Source organism: Mastigoproctus giganteus, chromosome 1 (assembly GCF_048544385.1).
Source record: "Mastigoproctus giganteus isolate SK-2022 chromosome 1, ASM4854438v1, whole genome shotgun sequence".
In the NCBI taxonomy this organism is placed as follows: Eukaryota; Metazoa; Arthropoda; class Arachnida; order Uropygi; family Thelyphonidae; genus Mastigoproctus; species Mastigoproctus giganteus.
The window spans coordinates 241,272,451-241,295,139 of NC_143575.1; the positions used below are offsets into that span (position 1 = coordinate 241,272,451).

Genomic DNA, 22,689 nt, shown 5'->3' on the forward strand with positions numbered 1-22,689 from the left:
ACCTGGGCATTTGTTATTACTCGTGGAATAAATAGCATTTAAGCTCTTCCATAGAAATGGGAGAATAATATTGTTCATTTTCTTTCCTAACTCCAGAATGGTAGGCAGAATCAAAAGTTTTATTATCATTGGTAAAAAGTCTTTCAAGAATTTGATTGGCAGGTTGCGTTCAGTTCAGTATTATTTGAGATTACTGTATTAAAGATATCACCAGGGGTTAATTTATTTCTACTAATTTTATATATAAGACCCCACGGATCTTGATTTCCAGCTATGTGTATAAAATTCTGCCAAGATTTGACCTTACTATTGCTTAGTATATTTCCTCTTCTTATTTTTATAATTTAAAGGTAACCTGTTCACCACAAGTAAAGTTACTTTGATCGACTTGTATTCAAAAAACGGGAGCGGTGGGGAAACCACCATGTTCCATTCACGTAATTTACAGACAAAATAAGATTATACCTCGTGATTGTTTTGGTGGAAAAACTACAAAAACCTACTATGGAATGTTTTGGTATTCGCAAAAAATTGAGTAATCTATGATACAGGAGAGTAACATTTTCGATCGCCTGTTTTGGTACTGAACATTAAAGATTAAATATTAATTTAGCATGCTAATTAATTTGCAAATTACCTTAGTTACAATCCGTACTAATCCACGCTTATAGGATTTTGCACAGCGACATGAATTAATTTACTCGTAATTAAGCGTGTGGCTGCTGGAAGAATATTATGTACCCTGTTCCAGTGAGTGTTGTGCTGTAAACCAAATGAACAGAACAAAAATCTTTATTGCAGATGCGTAAACAAGATTTTACATTTAGGATGAGGGAGCCTCGTTAATGACCAAACCCTTAGGCATGTAGAGAAACCTGGGAATCGATCTCTCTTAAAGCAAGATTCTCAGAGCTAATGATGCGTTCTAGTACACGAGAGTAGGTTAAAAATAAAACACAAACATCTATAGTTGAACAACGGAGGCCGATCAACTTCCATTTGATCGACTTGCATATGACACGACTGAAACCGTCGATCCCCTCCTCATTCTGTTACCTCTTTTCCTCTCTCTACCACATAATTCGTGTTTTCGAGTCTCCAACTGCTTTTTGACCCTCAGTGTAAACTTTATGTAATGCAAGCTTTAAATAAATAAAAAAGTTATTAGAACTGATTTATCGGTTGTTTCTTTCTCTTTGTGAAGTTCTTTGAAACAAAAAATTGCATTGAAAGTGATCAAACCATCGATGGTTTGATCGCTTATTTAGGATCACTTGGTGGTTTACCGGGTTTCGGGATTATTTTAATGAGAGCAGACTTTCAAATAACAGGGAAATTCGCAGCTTCAAGACACTTCACTTATCGAAGTGTCTTGAAGTCACTTTCTTCAAATTCAGGCTTTACACGCATATATAAACTCAATGCCATGTCCATAATTATTCTCAAACTCAAGGGGGCGTATGTTGTTAATTTATATCCTCTGTCCAGATGGCTAAAAGTTTCTATTCTTTCCATAATATTCCTTCTCGTTCTTGTTGCCTTTTTGGCGCCGATGGAAGTAACATTTGTGCAGTACCTCAATACCACTGCTTTTAGTTTTTTTGCAAACTGCTCCCACCGAAGGTGGGCATGGATAAATCTCGTGCAATATTCTGCGACATCAATGATCAAACCTGCGAATCATCTTTTGCTCCGAGTCATGTTTTTTAACACATGGCTAAAAATTATCAGTTACTTTTGCAGTTGCTTTTGTCATAATTAACCAAGCATAGCATTTACATATAAATAATAAATAAATAAATATTCATTTATTGCAAATACAGCAAGCCCATCACAGCACATGGCTAGGGGCAGATAATAATACAAAGGAACTAAGAACTTACTAAGAAATGAGAAACCAAAGAAATTACGGTACCATCACCACTTAATAACTTCTATCTTCTACACTCACTAGCCAAAAATTCAAAAACCTCTATACGATATCTAGTAGGTATCCCTTTTGTCCCAATTACAGCTCTTGTAAACGTTGTGGCATGGATTCCACTAGGCATCTAAGGCAGTCTAGCCGCAAATTTCACCATAATTCGATCAGGATATTTCTGAGGTGCTGCATTATTTTCGATAGAGAATTATGAAGGGTAAACTGCCCTTTCCAACATATCCCAGACATTCTCAATTGGATACAGATCTGGAGAAGTAGGTAACCAGAACAGATATTGGAAATTTTGGGAATGTTTTTCGAACCATTCAGATACAATTCTTACAAAGTGGAAAGTAATCTTGAAAGAATCCATCGCAATCCTGTAAAAGAGATGCGCTGCAAGGCAAAGTTGGACCTATATTGACAGAAGGTTTTTCATTACAGGTAACATCATCATCATTATCAGCCATTTTCAATCCACTGCAGGATGAAGGCCTCTCCAGCAACTTTCCAGTTCCTTCTGTTTTGAGCATTGGCCATCCATTTACTACTTACAAACTCATGAATTACAGGTAACACAACCTTCTAACCGTATTAATGGACCTAGTCTGTACCAACAGAACATACCGAATAGTGTGATAGCACTTTCAACCTATTGAGTGGTGATCACTAGGCAGTATGGAAGCGTTTTTCCTAAAATTAGGCCTCTAAACCTGTATGCAGAACTCAAGATGTGACCTGATCATTGCCTTATACAATTGGATAATTACCTTTATATCCCTACTGGACAAATTCCTGTATATCATTGACCAAACACCAGGAGCTGTCTTGACAGCCTGTCTGCATTCCTCAGAGAACTTTATATCCGACTGCACAATTATCCCCAGATCTTTTCCACTTTCTAATAACCGGAGTGTAGTACCACAGATGATACGTTATTTCGGAGTTGCTGCTACCCATACGCAGAATACTTTGCATTTGTCAATGTTAAACTTCAATTGCCATTTCTCAGCCCAAGTGCCACAATTTTCTATATCCTCTTGCAGTAGCATACTGTCTATTCTGTCATTAGCCACCCTGCCAACCTTTGTATCACCTGCAAACTTAGACATTACGCGTGATATACCTTCATGAATATCATTGATAAATATTTAAAACAACAATGAGACCAAAATGTTATTAGTAGGGAACTCCACTAATAACATTAGTCCACAAAGAGCAGTACTCATTGATAACCAATCTCTGTCTTCTCCCACTCATCAATCCCTTTATCCATAGCACAAACTGTCCCTAATTCCACATTGCTCTGTACAGTAGAACCGTTTATGTGCAACAGTATCAAAAGCTTTCCCGAAATCCACGTATAAGATATCAATATTCGATTAAATTGGTCATAGAACATTTTCCCCTTAACACACCCATGCAATATCTGAAATATAATTGTAGCCTTTTCTAGATGATACTGCATTACTTCTTTTACGAGTCACTCCATTATTTTCCCTGGAACTGATGTTAAACAAACAATCTGTAACTACTTGTGTCACACTGTGACACGAGAACCAATGTGAACTGGGGATACATTCGTTCATTTCCAGTCCGCGAGGACCTGGAAATGTGGGATTTACTTAAAGATATGACTACCATCTGGGATAAAAGGAAGGGTTTTTGTTTCCGTAAAGATGACTACAGTAGTCTCAGACAATTTTTAAATTCTGAACTGTGGGACCAACTGATGACGTTACCAACTGTGAATTCTAAATGGTAAGCATTCAAGGAATTAATCATGGAAGGCTTTTCATACCGATTAAGAAATACTATTCAAAGTGTAGACCTAAATGGATGTCAGATGAACTAATGAGACTCGTGGCAGGGAATAAAAATACATGGGATGCATATAAATTATCAGGCGACACAGAAGCATATGGCAGATATAAGCTGCTCTGTAATCGTCACAAAGGAGGTTAGGCAAAGCAAAGGCAGATTACGAGAAATCTTTGGTAAAGGATGCAAAGGAAAACAGCAAGGACTTCTTTAGTTATATACTGTAGATCACCACAAAATTAAAAAGATATGGTAAAATGGATCCTGTACACCTTTTTATAATGAAATAAATATACAAATTTCAAAAAAAAAAGTTAAAGTAACTTAAACCCAAATTACATGGCACCCCTGGAATGTTGTTGCCTCACTCTAATGTGCCGCGGCATCCCGGTTGAAAGCCATTGGTAATAGTCAGGCCTCGGCCTTGAATACCGCGCACAGGTCTGGAGGCCTCGTTTTAGGAAGGATGTAGAGTTGCTTGAGCGAGTGCAGAGAAAGTCAACAAGATTAGAGAAGACAACGAAATTGTGGTCTTATCGAGACAGGCCTAAGTTCTACAAATTACAGCGTCTGGAGACTAGGCACCTGCGAGATGATGATCTGATTGAGGTGTATAAGGCCTTGAATGAGTTGAGCAGGCTCAATTTTGACGGCATTCTTCCTCTTGTTCAGATTACGAACCTGAGGGGCATAAATTCAAATTGAGAAAAGACAGTTATAAAACAGATGTGCGGAAGTTTGCCTTTAGCCAGCTGGTGGTTGATTGCCGGAACAAACTTCCATCTATCGTTGTGGAACTCGATAGCTTAAATAAATTCAAGAAGGAACTGAACTGTGCAAATGTTTATAGGGATTAGATGTGTGAAATAGTTTTTTTTTTTTTTTTTTTACTGATGCTACATAAACTTATATGCTTGCTTTCTTGCATCACATGACTCAAATATTACTGCTACTACTACTACTACTACTACTCTATCTCTCCACTCCTACCACGTCTCCTTTCAGTAACTCACGCTCCTTCAAGCATTTTTTTTTTTCTTTTTGGAGACCTAGGGGAGGCTACTCTCCGGAGTACCCTCTTGCTGGTCACACCGTCAGTGCACTGTGCACAACGTGATGCATCTCCTCGTGGCTAGGAACGGGAGGCGGGGGCAGTGAACAAATTTATTATATGCCCCATGCATACGAAGACGCCAGGAACCAGCAAACAACACTCAACAGAACAAATTCTCCAAGACTGGGCCACACACCATTTACTACAAATCTCACCAACGAAGACCAAGTCCATATTCTTAAAGGGAACACTGAACATCCACAGACCACCCCAAATTAAAATTGGCACTAGAACAATAAGGCTCAGCACAGAGCTCAAATACCTGGGCGTCATCTTGGATATCCGCTTATCCTTCAAACCGCACCTAAACTACTTAAGAAGAAAAATAAGAAACTGCACTGCCTTAATAAACAGAATTGCCCGAAGAGACTGGGGATTGAAACAGAGAACGATGATGTTTTATTATAAAGCAGCCTTCTTACCAATCGCAACATACGCAGCTGGTGCCTGGTACAAAAAGGCCAGCACAGCTGCAAACCTAAGAATACTTGATTCCATACATAGAATCATGCTACTCACTGCTACTCGCGCCTGCAGCACAGTCATCACACACGCTCTGCAAGTCATCACAGGAATCCTCCCCTTAGACCTAGAGGTGGTGAGGAGAGGCACCCTCCATGAGCTCGCTAAAGGCAATGCTTGTACACACCTTGACTTCAACGGAGATCCAGGAAATAACCGCATTGCTGAAAAAAGAAGACTCCAGACCCACTTGCTGCAGGCGTGGCAGGCACGATGGGATGTCTCCATCAAAGGTCTGATAACAAATAAATTCTTTCCAAATATAGATAAATTCCAACCTAAAATACCAACCTGGTACGCACCTGGTCTGTTTGTGACGTACCTACTCACAAGACATGGTGCCTTAAATGCCAAACTAACAACTCTGGGAATAATTGAAAATCCAAATTGCACTTGTGGCGTTCCAGAAACTTGGTCGCACCTAATGTATGACTGCCGCCAATACGACAAGATCCGCTGCCAGCTGGTAACAAGACTGCAACATTCACCCAAGGACCAGGAGCAATTCATTCTGGACGATAAAGGACCATATATGGCATTCACTGAATTTGCACAGAAACTATTTAACAGACGCCGAGCTACACTAGCCCAACAAGCAAATAACAACACAACTGGAAACTAAATGGGACAAGCTACTGTTCCCACAATAAATTCCATACCTCCAACGAGAATAAGAGGACATGGTCTACAACTCTGCGACTGACTGAACACTGAATCTGCAAAAGGGCCACACGAACCTGAACCATGCAGCTTCGCTGCCATCAAGACTCGTTGGAGACCAGAATCGAGCACCTGACTCGATTCCTTTCCAACCCTACCACGGTGGGGTGGAGACTCCTTGTCTCCCCTCGACGAACCCCACCCCCTCCCCTTTCCTCTCTGGTGAGGCATAGGCATTCCTCACTGACTAACTGGGGGCATCTCTTTTATTGCTCCCATGTAGAGCTGCTAGAACGAGTACAGAGAAGGGCAACAAGATTAGTGAATGGAACAAAGGGGTGCTCTTACGAAGAAAGGCTTAAGTTTTGCAAATTACAGTGTCTGGAGACTAGGCACCAGCGAGGTGATCCGATAGAGGTGTATAAAGCCTTGAATGGTTTAAGCATGCTCAATGCTCATGGGATTCTTCCTCTAGCTCAGAAAAATCACCTGAGGGGGCATAAATTCAAATTGAGGAAAGACAGATGTAGGATAGACGTGCGGAAATTTGCGTTTAGCCAGCGGGTGGTTGGTTGGTGGAACAGACTTCCATCCCTTGTGGTGGAGGTTGATAGCCTAAATAAGTTTAAGGCTCAGCTGGACAGGTATTTTGAACGAACAGAGGGGTGAAGTGGAAGTGGGTTTTTTTTTTTTTTTGGCTGATGCTGCATAAGCTTGCTTTCTTGCATCAAATGCCTCTACTAATGCTAATGCTATCTTTACCCACAGTCTTCTGTCTCCCCTCCTACTTTATCTATATACAACGCGAACGCCTCACACACTAAATTTAACAACACTCAAAATAATCTTCGGCAGTCTCGGCCTATCCATCTACGTAATATCAAACCCCCCAGCGGTGTATATAGGTATACAATGGTGTATGCAGACAAGTGAAATGAGTATATACATATACATATTATGATTTTTTTTTTATATAGGTCCTAGCCGTCGAAATCTCAGGAAACTAAGCGGCAGGACCTGTCAGAGTAACTGGGTTCCTGGTCTGCCTCCACGGGGGGAAGGTGGGGCAACGTTGGGCTCCAGCAGGGGTTCAGCGGCTAAATGACCAGATGAACAACGGTACACGACATTACACATGTACAATACCCACACACTTTTAAATCTCTGGCATTCCCAGCAAACTGGTACACCCACAATGAAAGCAACGCGGAGATGAGGGAAACCCCTGGTGCCGCATGACATCAATATACCTTACACCTTACACTCCACCCACACTTACCACTGCCGGCATTGGCGCCTGCCTCATACAGACGCTACAGAAGCTAATGAAGGAAACCCCAGAGACCGCCATAAAACATAAACACATTTTTGTAGACATTGTACTCTCCATACTCAAATTCTGTATCCCATACATCTGAGTAATAATGCCTCTCTGATTTCCTTACAGTAGCTGCGTTAAAATTTATTTACTGTCATTAACAATCCCGCTAATCTTCGTATCGTCTGCAAACTTGGAAAGTTAACCTGATATAGCTTCATAATATCATTGATAAATATAGACAACAACAATGGGCCAAACACCGAACTCAGGGGGACTCCACCTTAGTCCACAAAGAGCAGTGTTCATTGATTACCACTCTCTGTCTTATCGCACCATTTATCAATATAAGCAAATGCCCTTATGCTCTACTGCTTCAATTTGCAGTAGTCTTTCATGTGCAGTAGTCTTACAGGGTAGAATAAATCCACCCTAGTTTAGGCGAAGTATAGAAAAGGGTCTGGGTTTAAAAGTCATAGGGGACAGGCGCCCCTGTGTAGTTGCCAATGGCATAGTGCCTGTAGATCCCACATGTGGTCAGTGCCAGTGATTCCGCACCTAGATCGGTGCGAGCAGTACATCCTACCCATTTCGGGTTCGCAATGATTTTTAAATCCCGCAATCCGAGGAGTGTCAGCATCCCACAACTTGGATAGTGCCTGCAATAAATCCTGTCCTATTCGGGTTAGCGTGATCATGTCTGTGTTGTTCTGGGTGGATGGAGAGTTATTCAACGCCGGTCCGGTTTAGTCCTTGGGCTCTGAGTTCTACAATCTTAGCTCGCCTAAGTGAAAATGTTTCCTGAGTGTAGGTAGTTAATGCCTTATAGGTATCTTCCTCGAGTAGCAGAGCGAATTCTTGATTGCGAGGGTTTCTCTGTATTGTGGTGAGGAATTTAAGCCTAATGTTGTCGTAGCTGGGGCACTCATACATGAGCTGCCCCTAGGATTCCTCTTCGCCGCAGTGGCAACGTGAATCATTCTCGATTCCCACGGCCGTCAGTTTTTGTTGGAAGGATCCATGGCCGGTGATGATAAAGGTCACATGGAGGCCAGGTGAAAACCAGGGTGAAGGTTCTGGGTGAGTTGAACTTATAGATGGAGGGAATCGTTTTGTGATGGCCCCTTTTGTTTTAGTGTCCCAGTCATGTTGCCATATCTCTTGTACAGTAGATGTTGAGTTGTCCGTTGTCTTTCCTGCCTGGTGTCGTTTGTGGTGTCAAGTTGAAAATTAAGCAGTTGGGTTGGAACTCCCTTCCTTAAATGATAAAAAACCCTATTTTAACCACTTCTAAGTATAGTGGCTGACATCCAGTTAATACCTGCAGAGCAGGGGTGCTGACGGTGCGGCACAGCCTGCAAATTGAAAGGAGCATGAACCTCTGGATTGAATCCAGCTTACGTTTATTTCTTGCTAGGATGGCTTTTCGGTACCAGATGGAGGCACCATAACACACAATTGGCACGTATACCGCTTGGTATATGAGAGTAAGAGCCTTGTGCTTCAGCCCCCAGTTTGCCCTGATGACCCGCCTTATCATAGCACTGTACCTCTGAATTTTGTTGGCTAGATACTTTAGGTGGTGGTGGAAGGTAACCCCAGAGGCTATGAAGATCCCTAAGAGCTTGACTTCAGTGTGCAGTCGTATGGGTGTAAAGTTTAATTTTATTGCAGGGGTTCTTGTGATTTGTAGCCTGCCTTTAAGGAGTATGGATTTTGTTTTCTCTCCTGAAATGGTAAGTTTGTGCAGGCTGCCCCGTTCTGGAGTTTTACCAGTACTCCAATTGCCATTTTCTCCAGGGTCGCCCTGGTGTTAGCACATACCAAAAGGACATGATCATCCGCGAAGGACCAAGGGCTACCCACCTCCTAGGTCCATGCCCAGGAACTCATCCAAGACATTAGACCAGAGAAACAGAGCCCTGCGGACAGCCTCGATCGATGTACCTAGTCACTGTCTGGAATCTGTTGGTAACTTGTACTTTTCTACCAGTTAAATATGACCTTACAGTGTTGTATAGGTTGTTGGTAACATTTGATTGCCGAAGCCTCCGAAGAACACTGGGCCACCATAGTCGATCAAAGGCCCCAGCGAAGTCTACCATGATTGCAAGGGAGTACTTAAAGGCTGTGTGAGTTGCTTGAGTGATTAATCTGTTGATGGCATCTTCTGTGCTGCAACATGCTTGGAATCCAAATTGCTTGTCACTTGGAAGTTTTTGTTCTTCATATCTGGCGGTTAAGCTAAATAGGAGCAGCCGTTCTTGTAACTTGGCCATTACAGAGAGCAAGGCAATTGGGAGGTAGGAGGTTGGAATTTGTGATGGCTTGTCGGGATTTTTCAATATAAATTTCAGGGTTGCCGTTTTCCAGGAGGTTGGAAAGGTGCCTTCTGTCAGGCACCTATTTAGAAAGCTTAGGAGGGTAACAGGATAGTATTCTGCAAATTTTTTAACAGCATCCACTTCCAGAAGATCCGCACCAGGTGTTTTTCCTACTTTAATTTTGTTTATTGCCAAGCCCATCTCAATGTTAATGAAGGGGGGATTCCACAGAGGCAGGATAGTTGTGATTTTCATCTACTATTTCTTGTTGTTGTTGAGTCATAGCTGCAGCTTCAATGAGGTAAATGGTGTCTAGAATATTATTAATGCTATCCTTCCAGGTGTAGAGGAGCCATCCATCTTTAGTGTCGTGTCGAGTACCTCTCCTCGCAGCAGCTTGTTTGCTACGATCTTGAAAACGATGCCCCAGGGGTTCTTATTCCCAGACGTAGATATCAGCGTTTGCCACGTTTGCTTTTTACTTTTACGTATTAGCTTTGTGTATTCATTTCTGACAATACGGTAAGCCTCGCTGGCGGTATCTACCTCATGGGGAGGTGGCCTTGATCTAGCCTTCCGGGAACATTTTTCTTGCATGGTGAACTCTTCTTCTGAGATCCTGTAGTTAGAGATTCCACCAGGGAACTGCATACCGGTAGGGCCTTCTGCATGGGATGGAGAGATCACATGCAGATCTTATGGCAGTGGTAATAATCCGTCGCAATCGTCTGAAGGGAGTGCTTCAGGGAGTGGAGTGTCTTCTTGTTAGCTCAGTCCGAAAGCGTTGCCAGTCGGCCTTTTTTGGATTGTACCATATCACATCTCGTGGGGTCGGAGGGGTCCGTTCCACAGAGCGAACCAGAGAAAATGATATCGCTCTGTGGTCCGACGTGGTCCAGGCTTCTTGTACAGTCCATTTGCCTACTTTGTTGGCAAAGTCTAGGGTGGCTGCTGTAACATCTATGGTGCTCTCCCAAAGGGGGCCGCTGTAAGTTGGAATTTATCTGGGCGGTTTATTATTTGGAAGCCTGTGGCTAGGAAGAATTCTTCTAGTTTTGCACCATTTCTTTGTGCAGATCTGTCAGGAGTGCGACTGTGATCTGCAGAGCAGAGATCTGCAGTTTGCATCCATGGCTATTAGTAGTCGTCCCCCCGGGAGAGTCTCAAGAGCCGTCTGAATAGTTGAGATCGCTGGGGTGATGTCTTCACCAGGGTGAGTATATATTGTTAACAGGAACAAGGGCCCTAACTGAGTTATTTGTGCACAGCCACTGTTTGCAGTGCAGAGTGGTGTAATCTTTGTTGTGCTGATTTCTGAGTTTCTGATGATTATTGATGCCCATGGGTTTTCGGTTTTACAGTAGACCATTTTATACGATGCAGGGTAACCTGTGACCACACCTCAGAGAACATACGGTTCCTATAATAAGGACACATCAATTTGGTTTTCTTCTATTTTCACTTTTGGTTGGTCAGCAGCCAGCCTCGCTCTTTGCACGTTCAGTTGAACTATTTTTATTTCATGGTGGCAATTTGTAGAGGGGCCTCTATCCATAGTTGATTCTCATTTGGTATTGGTTTTTGGCTTTTAGGTATACCATACAGGTCCCATCCCTGATTGAGTGTTGATGAGGAGCTTTCACTGCTTCGCAGTTTGCACAGACTGGAGCTGGGCTTTTGCTGGGCAATATCTGTACTTGTGCCCTTTTTGGGCACAGTGGCCACATGTCCAATTACGCTGGTTGGATGTGTGTGTGATGTGTGGCCAAAGCGAACGCACTTGTAACTTTTCGTAACTGAAATATCCTCCTTAAACCTATGGCTTCCCCAGCCTATGAAAATGTGACTCTGTGTTTCTAAGATTTGCCATGCTCGCGTGGCGAGCTGGATTACCCAATTGACATTTGAATGTGTTTTAGATTTAGTACTGTATTTTGGGCTAAAATCTTCTTCCACAGTGTCCTCAGGTAGGTGCAGACTTAGGTTTTTGCGGTAAATTTCCTCTTTGATTTCTTCTGGGGTTACAACTTGCTGCTGTCAAAGAAGACAATTGAGGGTCCTTTTTTCTTGGAAGCCTCTGCCTTTAAACCGTACTTGGTCATATTTTCATTACTTAAGATTGTTTATTTTTTTGTTCTTGTTTTTATGTAAGCCCTAAACACTAGAGGTATTAGAACCTATAGTATTAGAACCTATAGAACCGTGCTTGGGTTGGAGATTGATATTGAACTTGAACTTCTGTAGACCGTAATTTTCAGGAAATACGTATGAAGGAAAGTTGTTGCAGAAAACGGCTGTTGTATGAATAAACGAGGAAGATGAAAAGTTGGTTCTGTGAGTTTGAAGTTGGACAGTAAATGGATGTTGGCTGGTGGTGGCAGGTGTTCGGACTGTTTTGAAAGACAGAGCTGGAATTATAGAAGCCAGTTCAGAAGAACAGTGCCAGTGGAAATATCTCTAGAAGAGGCATGCAGCAGAAACAGTACCTTTATGGGACAGCGAGTGGAGAAACTGTGTTAGAGATGAATCATTAATTAGCCTAACTGCCTTCTTCTGAATAGAATCAAGAAGCCTGAGAAAGGTTTTGGGGGCACCACCCCAGATGTGAGAACAATATTCCATGGCAGGGCGGATTTGCGATTTATACAGAGTGAGCAGCTGTTTGGAAGAAAAGTAACGCCGAGAGCGAAAGAGAAAACCAAGTTTTTTAGATGCAGAGGAAGCAATATTTGTAATGTGCTTGTGCCAAGAGAGATTAGATTAGAAGTCAGGGTAATCCCCAAAAGAGATATATCAACTTGCCTAGAAATCGTAGTGTCACTAAAGATAAGCATAGGAGCAAAAGAATCCTTTTTGCTAGATATAAGACACGACTGAGTTTTAGAAGGATTGAAATCAACTAAGTTATCTTTGCCTCACTGGAGAATTACCTGAATATCGGAATTTAAGGAATTGGTAGCAGATTTTCGAGAAGTTGAAGCTGATTGAGCAGGACAAGGTTTCTCAAAATGGAAAGTGGAATGCAATGTGCTATCATCGGCAAAACTATGGATAGGATTTCCAGTCAATGGAAGAAGGTTATTAATATACAAGAGAAAAAGAGTGGGCGGAAAGAATTGAACCTTGGGGAACACCAGCATTAATAGAGAAGTTAGAAGACAGAGAGACATCTACCTTCACCCTAAGTGAGCGATCAGAGAGAAAACTGGATAACCAATTACTAAAAACAGTTGGCAAACCATAAGATGGAAGCTTGTTTAGAAGACCTTTATGCCAAACACGATCAAAAGCCTTTGAGATGTCAAGAGCAACTACTTGTGTTTCGCCGAACCTTTCCATTGAATTAGTCCATAAATGGGTATTTATCACCAGTGGATTGACACTGATGGAATCCGTACTGGCGATCGTTGATCAGACGTAAGGCTTCTAGGTAGTTTAAGAGTTGGCGGTTAATTGATTTCTCCATTACTTTAGAAAGAGTAGAAGTAATTGCAATGGGACGATAATTGGATGGGAGGGATTTGTTACCCTTTTTAGGAACTGGCTGGATATGAGAAAATCTCCAATCAGAAGGAAAAACACCTTTGGAATAAGAAAGAGAAAAAAGGCGGCAAAGAATGGAAGTAAGTTGAGGAGCATAGGTTTTGAGAATAAGTAGAGAAATATCAATGGGACCTGGAGCTTTCTTAGCATAAAGATTCGTGAAAATCCTTCTGACATCCTTTTTGACGGAAAACCACAGGAGGCATTGAATGGAGCGTGTTGGAATGGTGGGAGGTGTTTTACCAAGATCATTAATACATGAGCTGGAATAAAAATGGGATGCTGTGAGGTCAGCTTTATCCTTGGCTGAAGTGAAAACAGAACCATCTGGTTTGGACAGAGGTGGGAGCAGAGATGGACAAAAGGTGCGGCCAATAGCTTTGGCAAGAGACCAGAATGCTCGGCTACCATTAGAGCAAGAAGCAAGTTTTCTACTCTTAGCCTGTTCAAACTCTAGTTTGGACTGATTAATAACTGCTTTACAATTGTTGCGAGCTTTGGTATAGGCAGAAAATGAAACTGAAGAATTAGAAACATGCCAATTACGATATGCAACATTCTTCTCTTGAATAGCCTTAGCACATTTATTGGAAAACCAAGGTTTAGATAAAGGACGAGATTTTAAAGTGGAGTGTGGGATAAAGGATTCCATTCCTGCAAGAATAATTTCACTGACATGATCTGAGCAAACGTTGACATCACAAGTTTTGAAACAGTAATCCGACCAAGGAAAAGAAGAAAAGAAGTCTCGCAAGTCATCCCATTTTGCATTCTTGTAATGCCAAACAACCAGAGGTTGGGAATAGCCATGCTGATAAAGGCTACGTTGGAGAAGAGACAATCACCATGTTGTGATGTGAAGTGCTTAAATGACCTCTTACTTAGACCATGTACTTAGAAGGGTTGTTTGTGAGAAAAAGATCAAGAGTGTTGGCTGTATGATTAGGATTGTACGGTATTCTCGTAGGTAAATGAACAATCTGTGCAAGGTCATTACTAATTGCAAAAGCCTCAGCATCACAACTAGCTGGGTCAGTGTGACTAGAAAACGGAAGCCAGCTGGAGTTGTGAACATTAAAATCACCAAGGAAAATTATCTCACTGTTAGGAAAGTTGTACTAGAGAAGGTCAAGTGGCAAAGAGAGGAAGTCAATGAGCTCCAAGTGATTAGTTGGGAGAAATAATCACTTGGAGTTGCGAGAAGAGTATAGACAACAAATGAATTTGACACAATGAGGTAGAAGATTTTAAGCCAGAGAAGATCAAAGAGAGGAGATTCCAAATTGCCAAGTCTCTGACAGGGAATATCAGAACGGACATATGCAGAAGTTCCACCTTTGAGCCGAAAGAAATCATGCAGCGAATAATTTGGGCATTTGAGATGAGCAGTAGATGAATCAACCGATAACTGAGATTCTGTGAAAACGTACATGGGGTTTGGCTTGGAATAGCTATCTACAGCAACGTACACAGAGATTGACAAAAATCGGCGCCAAATGTGACAAAAAAACTGAAACCTTGCAGAGGACCAGTACTTGGACAAGAAGAGTGCTGATCACACGGAAGAGAAAAGCAAGGACGGGGGAATGCAGCACAGACAGTAGAGAACAGACTAAACGCAGCACAGTTGCAAACAGCTTGATGGCGATCTGAAGAGGACACCCTCGCCCTCTTCACCTATTATTCCCACTTCCTTGGGGGGAGGGGACATTTTTTGTTCCTTCTCCTCCACCCCGAAACTTCTACTCTGGTGGGGCATGGGCATGCCCCACTGAAAACTGGGGCTATCTTCTCAATTGGCCCCATATTTCTGTCTTTTCCCTCCAATCTTCGGTCTCCCTCCCCTCTCTACCTTCATCATAGCGAAAGCCCCACACGTCAAAAACTTAATATGATAAAATTACCTTACGCCCAAAACTCGGCCTAGCAAACCAAAGCGACATTACCCCAGCGCAGATTTTTTATTTACTTATATATATATTTTTTTATTTTATTTTATTTTATTTTATTTATTATTATTTTTTTTTTTTTTAAGGTCCTAGCCGCCGAAATCCCAGGAAATTAAGCGGCAGGACCTGCCAGAGTGAATCTACAGCTACTGGGTTCCTGGTCTGCCTCCACGGGGCGTAAGTGGGACAACGTTGGGCCTCAATAGGGGTCCAACGGCTAAATGACCAGATGAACAACGGTACAGAACACAACACATGAACAATTCCCACACACTTTTAAATCTCTGGCATTTCCCAGTGAACTGGTTCACCACAATGAAAGCAACGCGGAGATGGGGGAACCCCTGGTGCCGTAAGACAACAACACACACTTACACTTACACTTACTAAATCACATGGAAAAAATCATGGGGTGATTCAGGCTCTGCAGTTAGAGCACAAAAAATCAATCTGCCTGATTGAATATACCATTGGAGATTCACAAGCCTGCTCAAAGCAAAACTAAACAGAGAGAACACAGTGAAAACAATAAACATCTATGCAGTCTAACATCTATCCAGTGCTAACATAGATTAGCTGAAAATCGACCTCCTTCGGGATCACTGATTGCACTAACACCGAGCTGGAGGATATCATGATAAACCGAAGGATGATAATGATCAGGAGTCACCAACACTATCCGTCGTCAACCGTGGAGAGATTAACTATAGTTCGGAAAGCTGGAGGAAGGGGCTTAACAAATCTCATCTAGCAACAAAACACAGAGGTAGGTAACCTGAAGGATTACTTTCAGAAAATCACAGCAGCTCTGTACTAGGCAGTAAGGAAGATAGAGAATAGTCATAACCCTCTCAATCTAAGCGAAGAGTCCCTGCACGCCCAGATAGCACTGACAAAGAAAGAAAGATAGGAAAATAAGACACTTTATGGCATACACTACAATTAATTCCATCAAGATTACATAGATAAAATGGCATTCAATGCATAGATACTCATGATGCATGCATGCTCACGATCGGGACGCTCTTCACCGAGATTGAATGATTTATGCTCGCTATCTAAGACCTGGTAATCAACACCACTATAGAAAATTCAACGTCAAGGAGTCCAGAGTGTCAGATGACACTCTGGCACACACGATGCCATCTGGCCTAAGGAACGATTCAACACATCACTGCAGGTTGCAAGGGAATCACCCAGACTGTGTAATCTCATAAACACGACCAGGTAGCCGGGATAATATATCAGAAGCTAGCAAGGAAATACCAGTTGATGAACGAAAGTGTACCGTGTGACAAATACGAACCCCAGGCAGTACTAGAATCTCCAACCGACAAGTTGTACTGGAACACCGACATAATATCGGACAAGACAGACAGGACATAACACTTGTTGATAATAAGGAAAAGATTACTATATGATTGACATAGCGGTGCCCAATACTGGCAACCTCCAGAAAACCCACGAGTAAAAAATCAGAAAGTACACACACCTAAGACTGGTGATCAAAGAAATATGGCCTATGCCACAAGTAATGATCATCCCGATTGCCCTCGTGGGTTTCACAGTTAGTAAGTCCGCCGTCCTCTCCACACCGGGTTGGAAAAAACCCGAATTCGAGTCCCGTCGATCGCTGAGGGAATCTTTATGGGTCTTTTTTATAACGTGGCTGAGTTAGTCGGTCTCAGCGAGGGTAGCATGTTTTTTTCCTCCGGGAAACTTTTTTTTATTATTATTTTAAGACCACCCAAATAATGAAATTCATCTGCCGTGCTGCGTATCTTATGTCTGTTAATTGCGTGTGTGTGCTATGGTCGATTTGTCTGTTTTGCTGGACGAAAAATCTTGCTATTTACGCCTGAGACCGATTAACTCAGCCACGGAGTGAAAAAAGCCCATTAAAGTTCCTTTCGTCAACCACGGGATTCGAACCCGGTCCTTTTCCACCCACTGTGGGGAGGAGTGACGATATCACAGTGCTACCCACGCATACTCTGAGAAACTTGGGTTTTTTCGTTCAGTAAACTGAAAATCGACCTCAGAACACATGCAATGTACAGACAATATACACAGAGCAACATGGCCTTAGTCGCCGATCTCCTAAAACCTAATTACAAACAACCATCCCAATCATCGTGTCAACTACCGGTATGGTGCCAAATACTCTACATAACAGCTTAGCAGCAATAAGTCTCCCGAAGATCACCTATTAGGAACTCCAGAAAGTCGCAAACCTGAACACCTCTAGGACAAGAGAATTCCTCGACCAACAGTATCATCAAACATAACAACCACCCATTGTACTTGAAAGCATTACCCGTAATGGGGTAGAACCCACAATCAGGAAGAAATAATATAAGAGCAATAATAATAATAACTAGGGGACTTCGCCCCCTGCTCGGTTTGCTCGCAAACCCGCGCGCATGCTGTTCTACCTAAAAAAATGTAGAGGTATGATGGAATAAGTCAAATCTTTTCTACGTAAAGGACACACCTGTCGAAACGCAATGGTCGATATCTAATAAAGAAAATACCTATGCTTATTTACCTGTGCATTTGCAGTGACGTAATTTCTCCGCTAACTCGTACCAACTGACCGCCTCGTATTTACCTGCATTTACGTAGGTCTCTTAGGAAAGGGCCTTTTGCTTCGGGTTCCATAATGCATGAGGAATATTGTTGCATCCGAAAGAGCAGGACTAAAATATTTACAAACTGTATATATATTTAAAATATTCATAGTGCATTATTACAAGTAGTCAAAATATAAACTATTTACATATATACAAACTATATCGGGTCCCTTCATCAGCTGACAATCCTGTACAATGTCACATCAAATGATGCCGAGCGTGTTCATGTTTCAGACAGGGAAGTACGTGCACGAGGTTGGTGAACGTTGTGGAGGCAGTTATATTTCAATGGAAGACAACAATGTAATTGTTTACCCAAGATAATAATAATAATAATAATAATAATAATAATAATAATAATAATAATAATAATAATAAGCTAGCAGAAAAATTCCAGTTGATCAAAGAAAGTGTACCGTAGTAACAGGATGAACTTCAGGCCTTACTAAAGACCTCTACTCACAAACTGTACTGGGACAGTGTCATAATAGCAGACAAGACAATCTTCATAACAGACTGGCCATAATCGACATCGGCAAGAAGGAAAAAACTACCTGCCTACAACATAGCGGTGCTCAACACCAGCAACCTCCAGAATACCTACATGGAAACGATCAGGAAGTACACAGACCCAAGATAAGAAGTCAAAGAATCTGGCATAAAGAACAAGTAATGACCATTCCTATCACCATGTCAACCACCGGCTTGGTGCCAAAGAGCCTCCATAAGAACCTATCAGCCATATGCCTCCCAGAGAACTCTGACTTGAAACTTCAGAAACAGCGATCGTGAATACCTGTAGGATAGTAAGCGAGTTCGTTGACCAACAGTAATTACCATAATCAACCACCTCTTGCATTTGGCACCGATACCCGTCATGGGGCATAAAAATTCCTATAATGGAGAAAAAGTTTAAATAATAATAATAGTAAGTGAAATATGAGTTGAAAACTTTAAGAAAGAAAGAGTACACTTGTGAATATTTTTTTTGAAAATTCTCATTCTGTTTTACATTTCCTATTTTTCACATTTATGAATTCAATTTTATCATAAAATATAATTCTTATTTTACAATACGTAATTCTTTGTGCGCCCCTAGCAGCCATATATGGGTTCTTTTGAAAATGGCGTCGTGTCGTCTGCTTGCGCGTAATGTTTCACGTTGTTTGTCTTCAACACAAACTTTAGGAAGTTATAAGCGTCGCTGTTTTCATATTCACCGTTATTTTTCGAATAGAAAGCCAGGGAATAAGGGGTCACTTTTGGAAAAGTATCAAAGTGCAAAACAAGCTTGCGAAGGTAAGATAACTTCTGCATCAAAATTCGTTGTTTTTCGTTGTGCCGAAAATAGAGCTCACTGTTAGCAAAATTGTTACATTTTATGTACAGAGATACTGTTAAAAAATAAAATAGCAAAGTTAGCAATTGCAATAGCACAGAATACTGGGCTCGAGGCATGTTTTATTTTATTGCTGCTAGAGTGGGACAATATGTATGGCACATGACATCTAAGAGAGCTTACAAAATTACAAAACATGCAGTGGCGTAGCTACCATGTAGGTGGGCAAGGCAATTGCCTCCGGGCCCTTTAGGATCCCGCCGTCTTTGGCTGTCTCCTGTTTTTGCAATTTTCATTAATTAAGTAGGAGGCCGAACATGATCTTTGCTTCCGGGCCCGAAAAAGGATAGCTACGCTACTGAAAACATATATGATATTTTGCCAATAGAAATTCGATGAATTTTGCGAGAGATGCAATTTTTTTTGAACACTACTGTATAAACTTGGTGGAAATTGACTTGACCTAAGGGAGTTGCATGTTGTTGATCATTGGAATAAACTGCCATCTGAGTGGTTAATGTGACAGTATGGTGGAGTTTAAGGGATGTAAGTGTCTTCTGGTGGTAGTGAAACTGATAAGAGTGCTAAAGGTTGAATAAACAATTTTTTGGCCTTTACTAACTTATACTAATTCAAAAACAACCCATTTCTGAAAATACATAAGAAATTAACCCATTATAATTTTGTTGCATATGTATATGCATAAAAAACTGAACGGACAATAATAAATATCTCCCCGAAATTTGGAAAAAATGCCTTTTTATACTTTTGTCATCATCTCCCTCCCCAAGATTCAAATTTCTTGGTATGCTCGTGATAATACATTTGGATTTGTATACAGGGCTTGAATTGGGAAAGAACATTGTTTCTCTTGACAAATTCCCCAAAACATTTTCAAAATATTAAGATAGTTATTTAATTACAAGTTTGAACATATTAAGTAGTTGAATGCAGTATCTGAATGCCAGAACTAATTGGTTTGTTTGGAGACAGTAATTGAGTCCATAGTGCATTAGTACAAGTAGTCTGTGCATGTCTACCTTCATTATTATTTTTACATGTGGCATTTTTGAGCATGCAAGAAAAGGTGTATTAATTTAACTGGGAGTTAAGAGAATGCAATGTAGATTAGCAGCTAGATTGAAAAAGAAGTTTGCAGTTTTGTCTCCTGTTGCCCAAGAGTCCCGAAAGGGCTTGGACTTTGCTGCAATCTGTGTGTTTTGTATTTTATACTACATACTGAGTGTACATTGGACTGTTTCTCAAGTTTTACATTTTAAGGCTGACTCTGCCCAGAAGAGGCAAGAGTGCATTGTGTTTTCCAACTTGTAGTAGAGGAATGTGAAGCAATAAAGCAAGCGTATGTAGCATCAGCCAAACAAAAAAAAACATTTCATACATCCATTCCTTCCAAATGTTTGTCCAGTTCCTCCTTGAATTCATTCAAGCTATCAACCTCCTCAACAATAGATGGAAACCTGCCCCAGCAATCAACCACCCGCCGGCCCTCTCTCATCCATTCTACGACCATCGTTCCTCATTCAAATTTACATTTCCCCCCCCAGGTTTGTAATCTGAGCAAGAGTAAGAACCCCATCAGAATTGAGCCCATTCAAGGTCTTATACACCTCAATCAGATCACCTCGCAGGCACCCAGCCTCCACACACTGCAATCTGCAGAACTTAAGCCTTTCTTGGCAAAACCACCCCTTTGCTCCTTAGTGTAATCTGGCTAGTTCAACTTCTCATCAAGGTCCTTGTAACCTAGAATTTTGATGAGAAGTTTGACATGGTATAATTTATTTTTGTGCCAGGATTGCTGCCGTTCTCTCTCTTAGTTTCTTATTTATCATATATTTTATGGTAGTCTGTATGTGGAATGTAGCAGGTGTTCTGGAGATATTTCTGCTGTTTTTGCAACTTGATAATGCCAGTTCATTTCCTATAATCCCTTTTCATTCTTGGCTGGGCTAAGCCTCAAGTTTGAGCCCCACTAATTAAGTACATAGCACAGAAATATCAAACAAACCTGGCTGTAGAAAGTTAACTATTAATAAACCATATAAAACCATCCTCCATACAGCTGTTTTGGTGCTTATTAGCACCTCATCAGTGAGCAGATAGGCTTGAACAGAAAAACCTAAAATTGAATGAACTGCTTCTGTTTTATATAACTGAGCACGACATTTTAAACCCCCGGTGGTAGTAAACCTTCACTGAAGTACAGAGGGGGGGGAGCAGTTCAAACACCCAGTATAAAGTAACCAGAACTAAAACTACTGTAACAAACATAAATCGTGAAATATGACAGCATCAAGTCTCTGTCATATTTCAACTCTGAAAATATACTTTTTGTGCCATAAAATTAAAACACTGCTTGTATTTTTAGCCAAGAGTAAATAGAGTGATAGGACATCAGGGGAATAAATTTTCCCTTAAATTAGGAAAAGATATGCTTTTTATATATCCATATGTTCCCTTGGTACTTGTCTGTTATCCTCCCACTGCTACAAGTTACAAAGTTTAACCTAACATAGCCAATATGTTTTGTTCATATTTATATTTATGTATATGTATATATTTACCTTTTGTAGTTTGTACATAAGTTTAATGGGTTGCGCCGCTAAAGTGGTGGCATTGTCAATCCCTGTCCCCAAATTCAAATTTCCATGTCTACCATTGCAATTTTAGGAAATTTTCTATATCGTTTGACTCCAGAATAATTTTCAAAAGCTCTATTGTGTACAAGTGTTGCATGCAGTTTAGACAAAAATTAAAATGTGGCGATCAGATTAAAGAGTGAGACTATATACTTTTAAATATATTTACTAATTTAAATTTACTTTAAATTTTTAGATTTACTTTAGTATAATTTTTATACATTGTAATTGGTATTTTCTCAGTTATTTCGTAAAATAATAATAATGTTAAAAAATCTGCCATGGATAGTGTAGGATTTCTGCATTTGCATGCTGATAAAAGATATGTTGGTTTGATTCTTGTCATCAGTTAAAAGCAAAAATTTATTAGCATTAGGAGAGCCATATGATGCAAGAAAGAAATTTGGTTTATACAGTATCAACCAAAATTTTGGTTTATACAGTATCAACCAAAAAAAAAACACCCTTCCCATTTTACCCATCCATTCACTCCAAATGTTTGTCTAGTTCTGTCTTGAATCTATTTAATCTCTCAATTTCCACAATGACAGATGAAAGTTTTTTCCAGCAATCAGCCACCCGCTGGCTAAAGTTAAATTTCCACACATCTATTCTACAACTGTCTTTCCTCAACGTGATGTCCCCTCTGGTGTTTAACCTGGCCAAGAGGAAGAATCCAATCAGCATTGAGCTTGCTCAAACCATTCAAGGCCTTATACACTTCATTCAGATCACCTTGCAGGTGCCTAGTCTCCAGACACTGCAATTTGCAGAACTTAAGCCTTTTTTCATAAGAGCAACCTTTTGTTCCATTCACCAATCTCATTGCCCTTCCCTGTACTCATTCCAGCAGCTCTACATCCTTCCTAAAATACAGTCCTCCAG

The 22,689-nt window shown here is 40.9% G+C and overlaps 1 protein-coding gene across 1 annotated transcript in view; it reads left to right on the forward strand.

Annotated features, from left to right (window-relative positions):
* The first annotated feature begins 18,929 nt into the window (after nt 1–18,929).
* The window catches only part of Nt5c (5' nucleotidase C), a 167,190-nt gene continuing 163,430 nt past the window's right edge, over nt 18,930–22,689 (forward strand). Inside the window, exon 1 of the mRNA XM_090369349.1 lies at nt 18,930–19,104. Within this exon, the coding sequence (XP_090225475.1) occupies nt 18,930–19,104 (175 nt within the window). The remainder of the gene's footprint in view (nt 19,105–22,689) is intronic.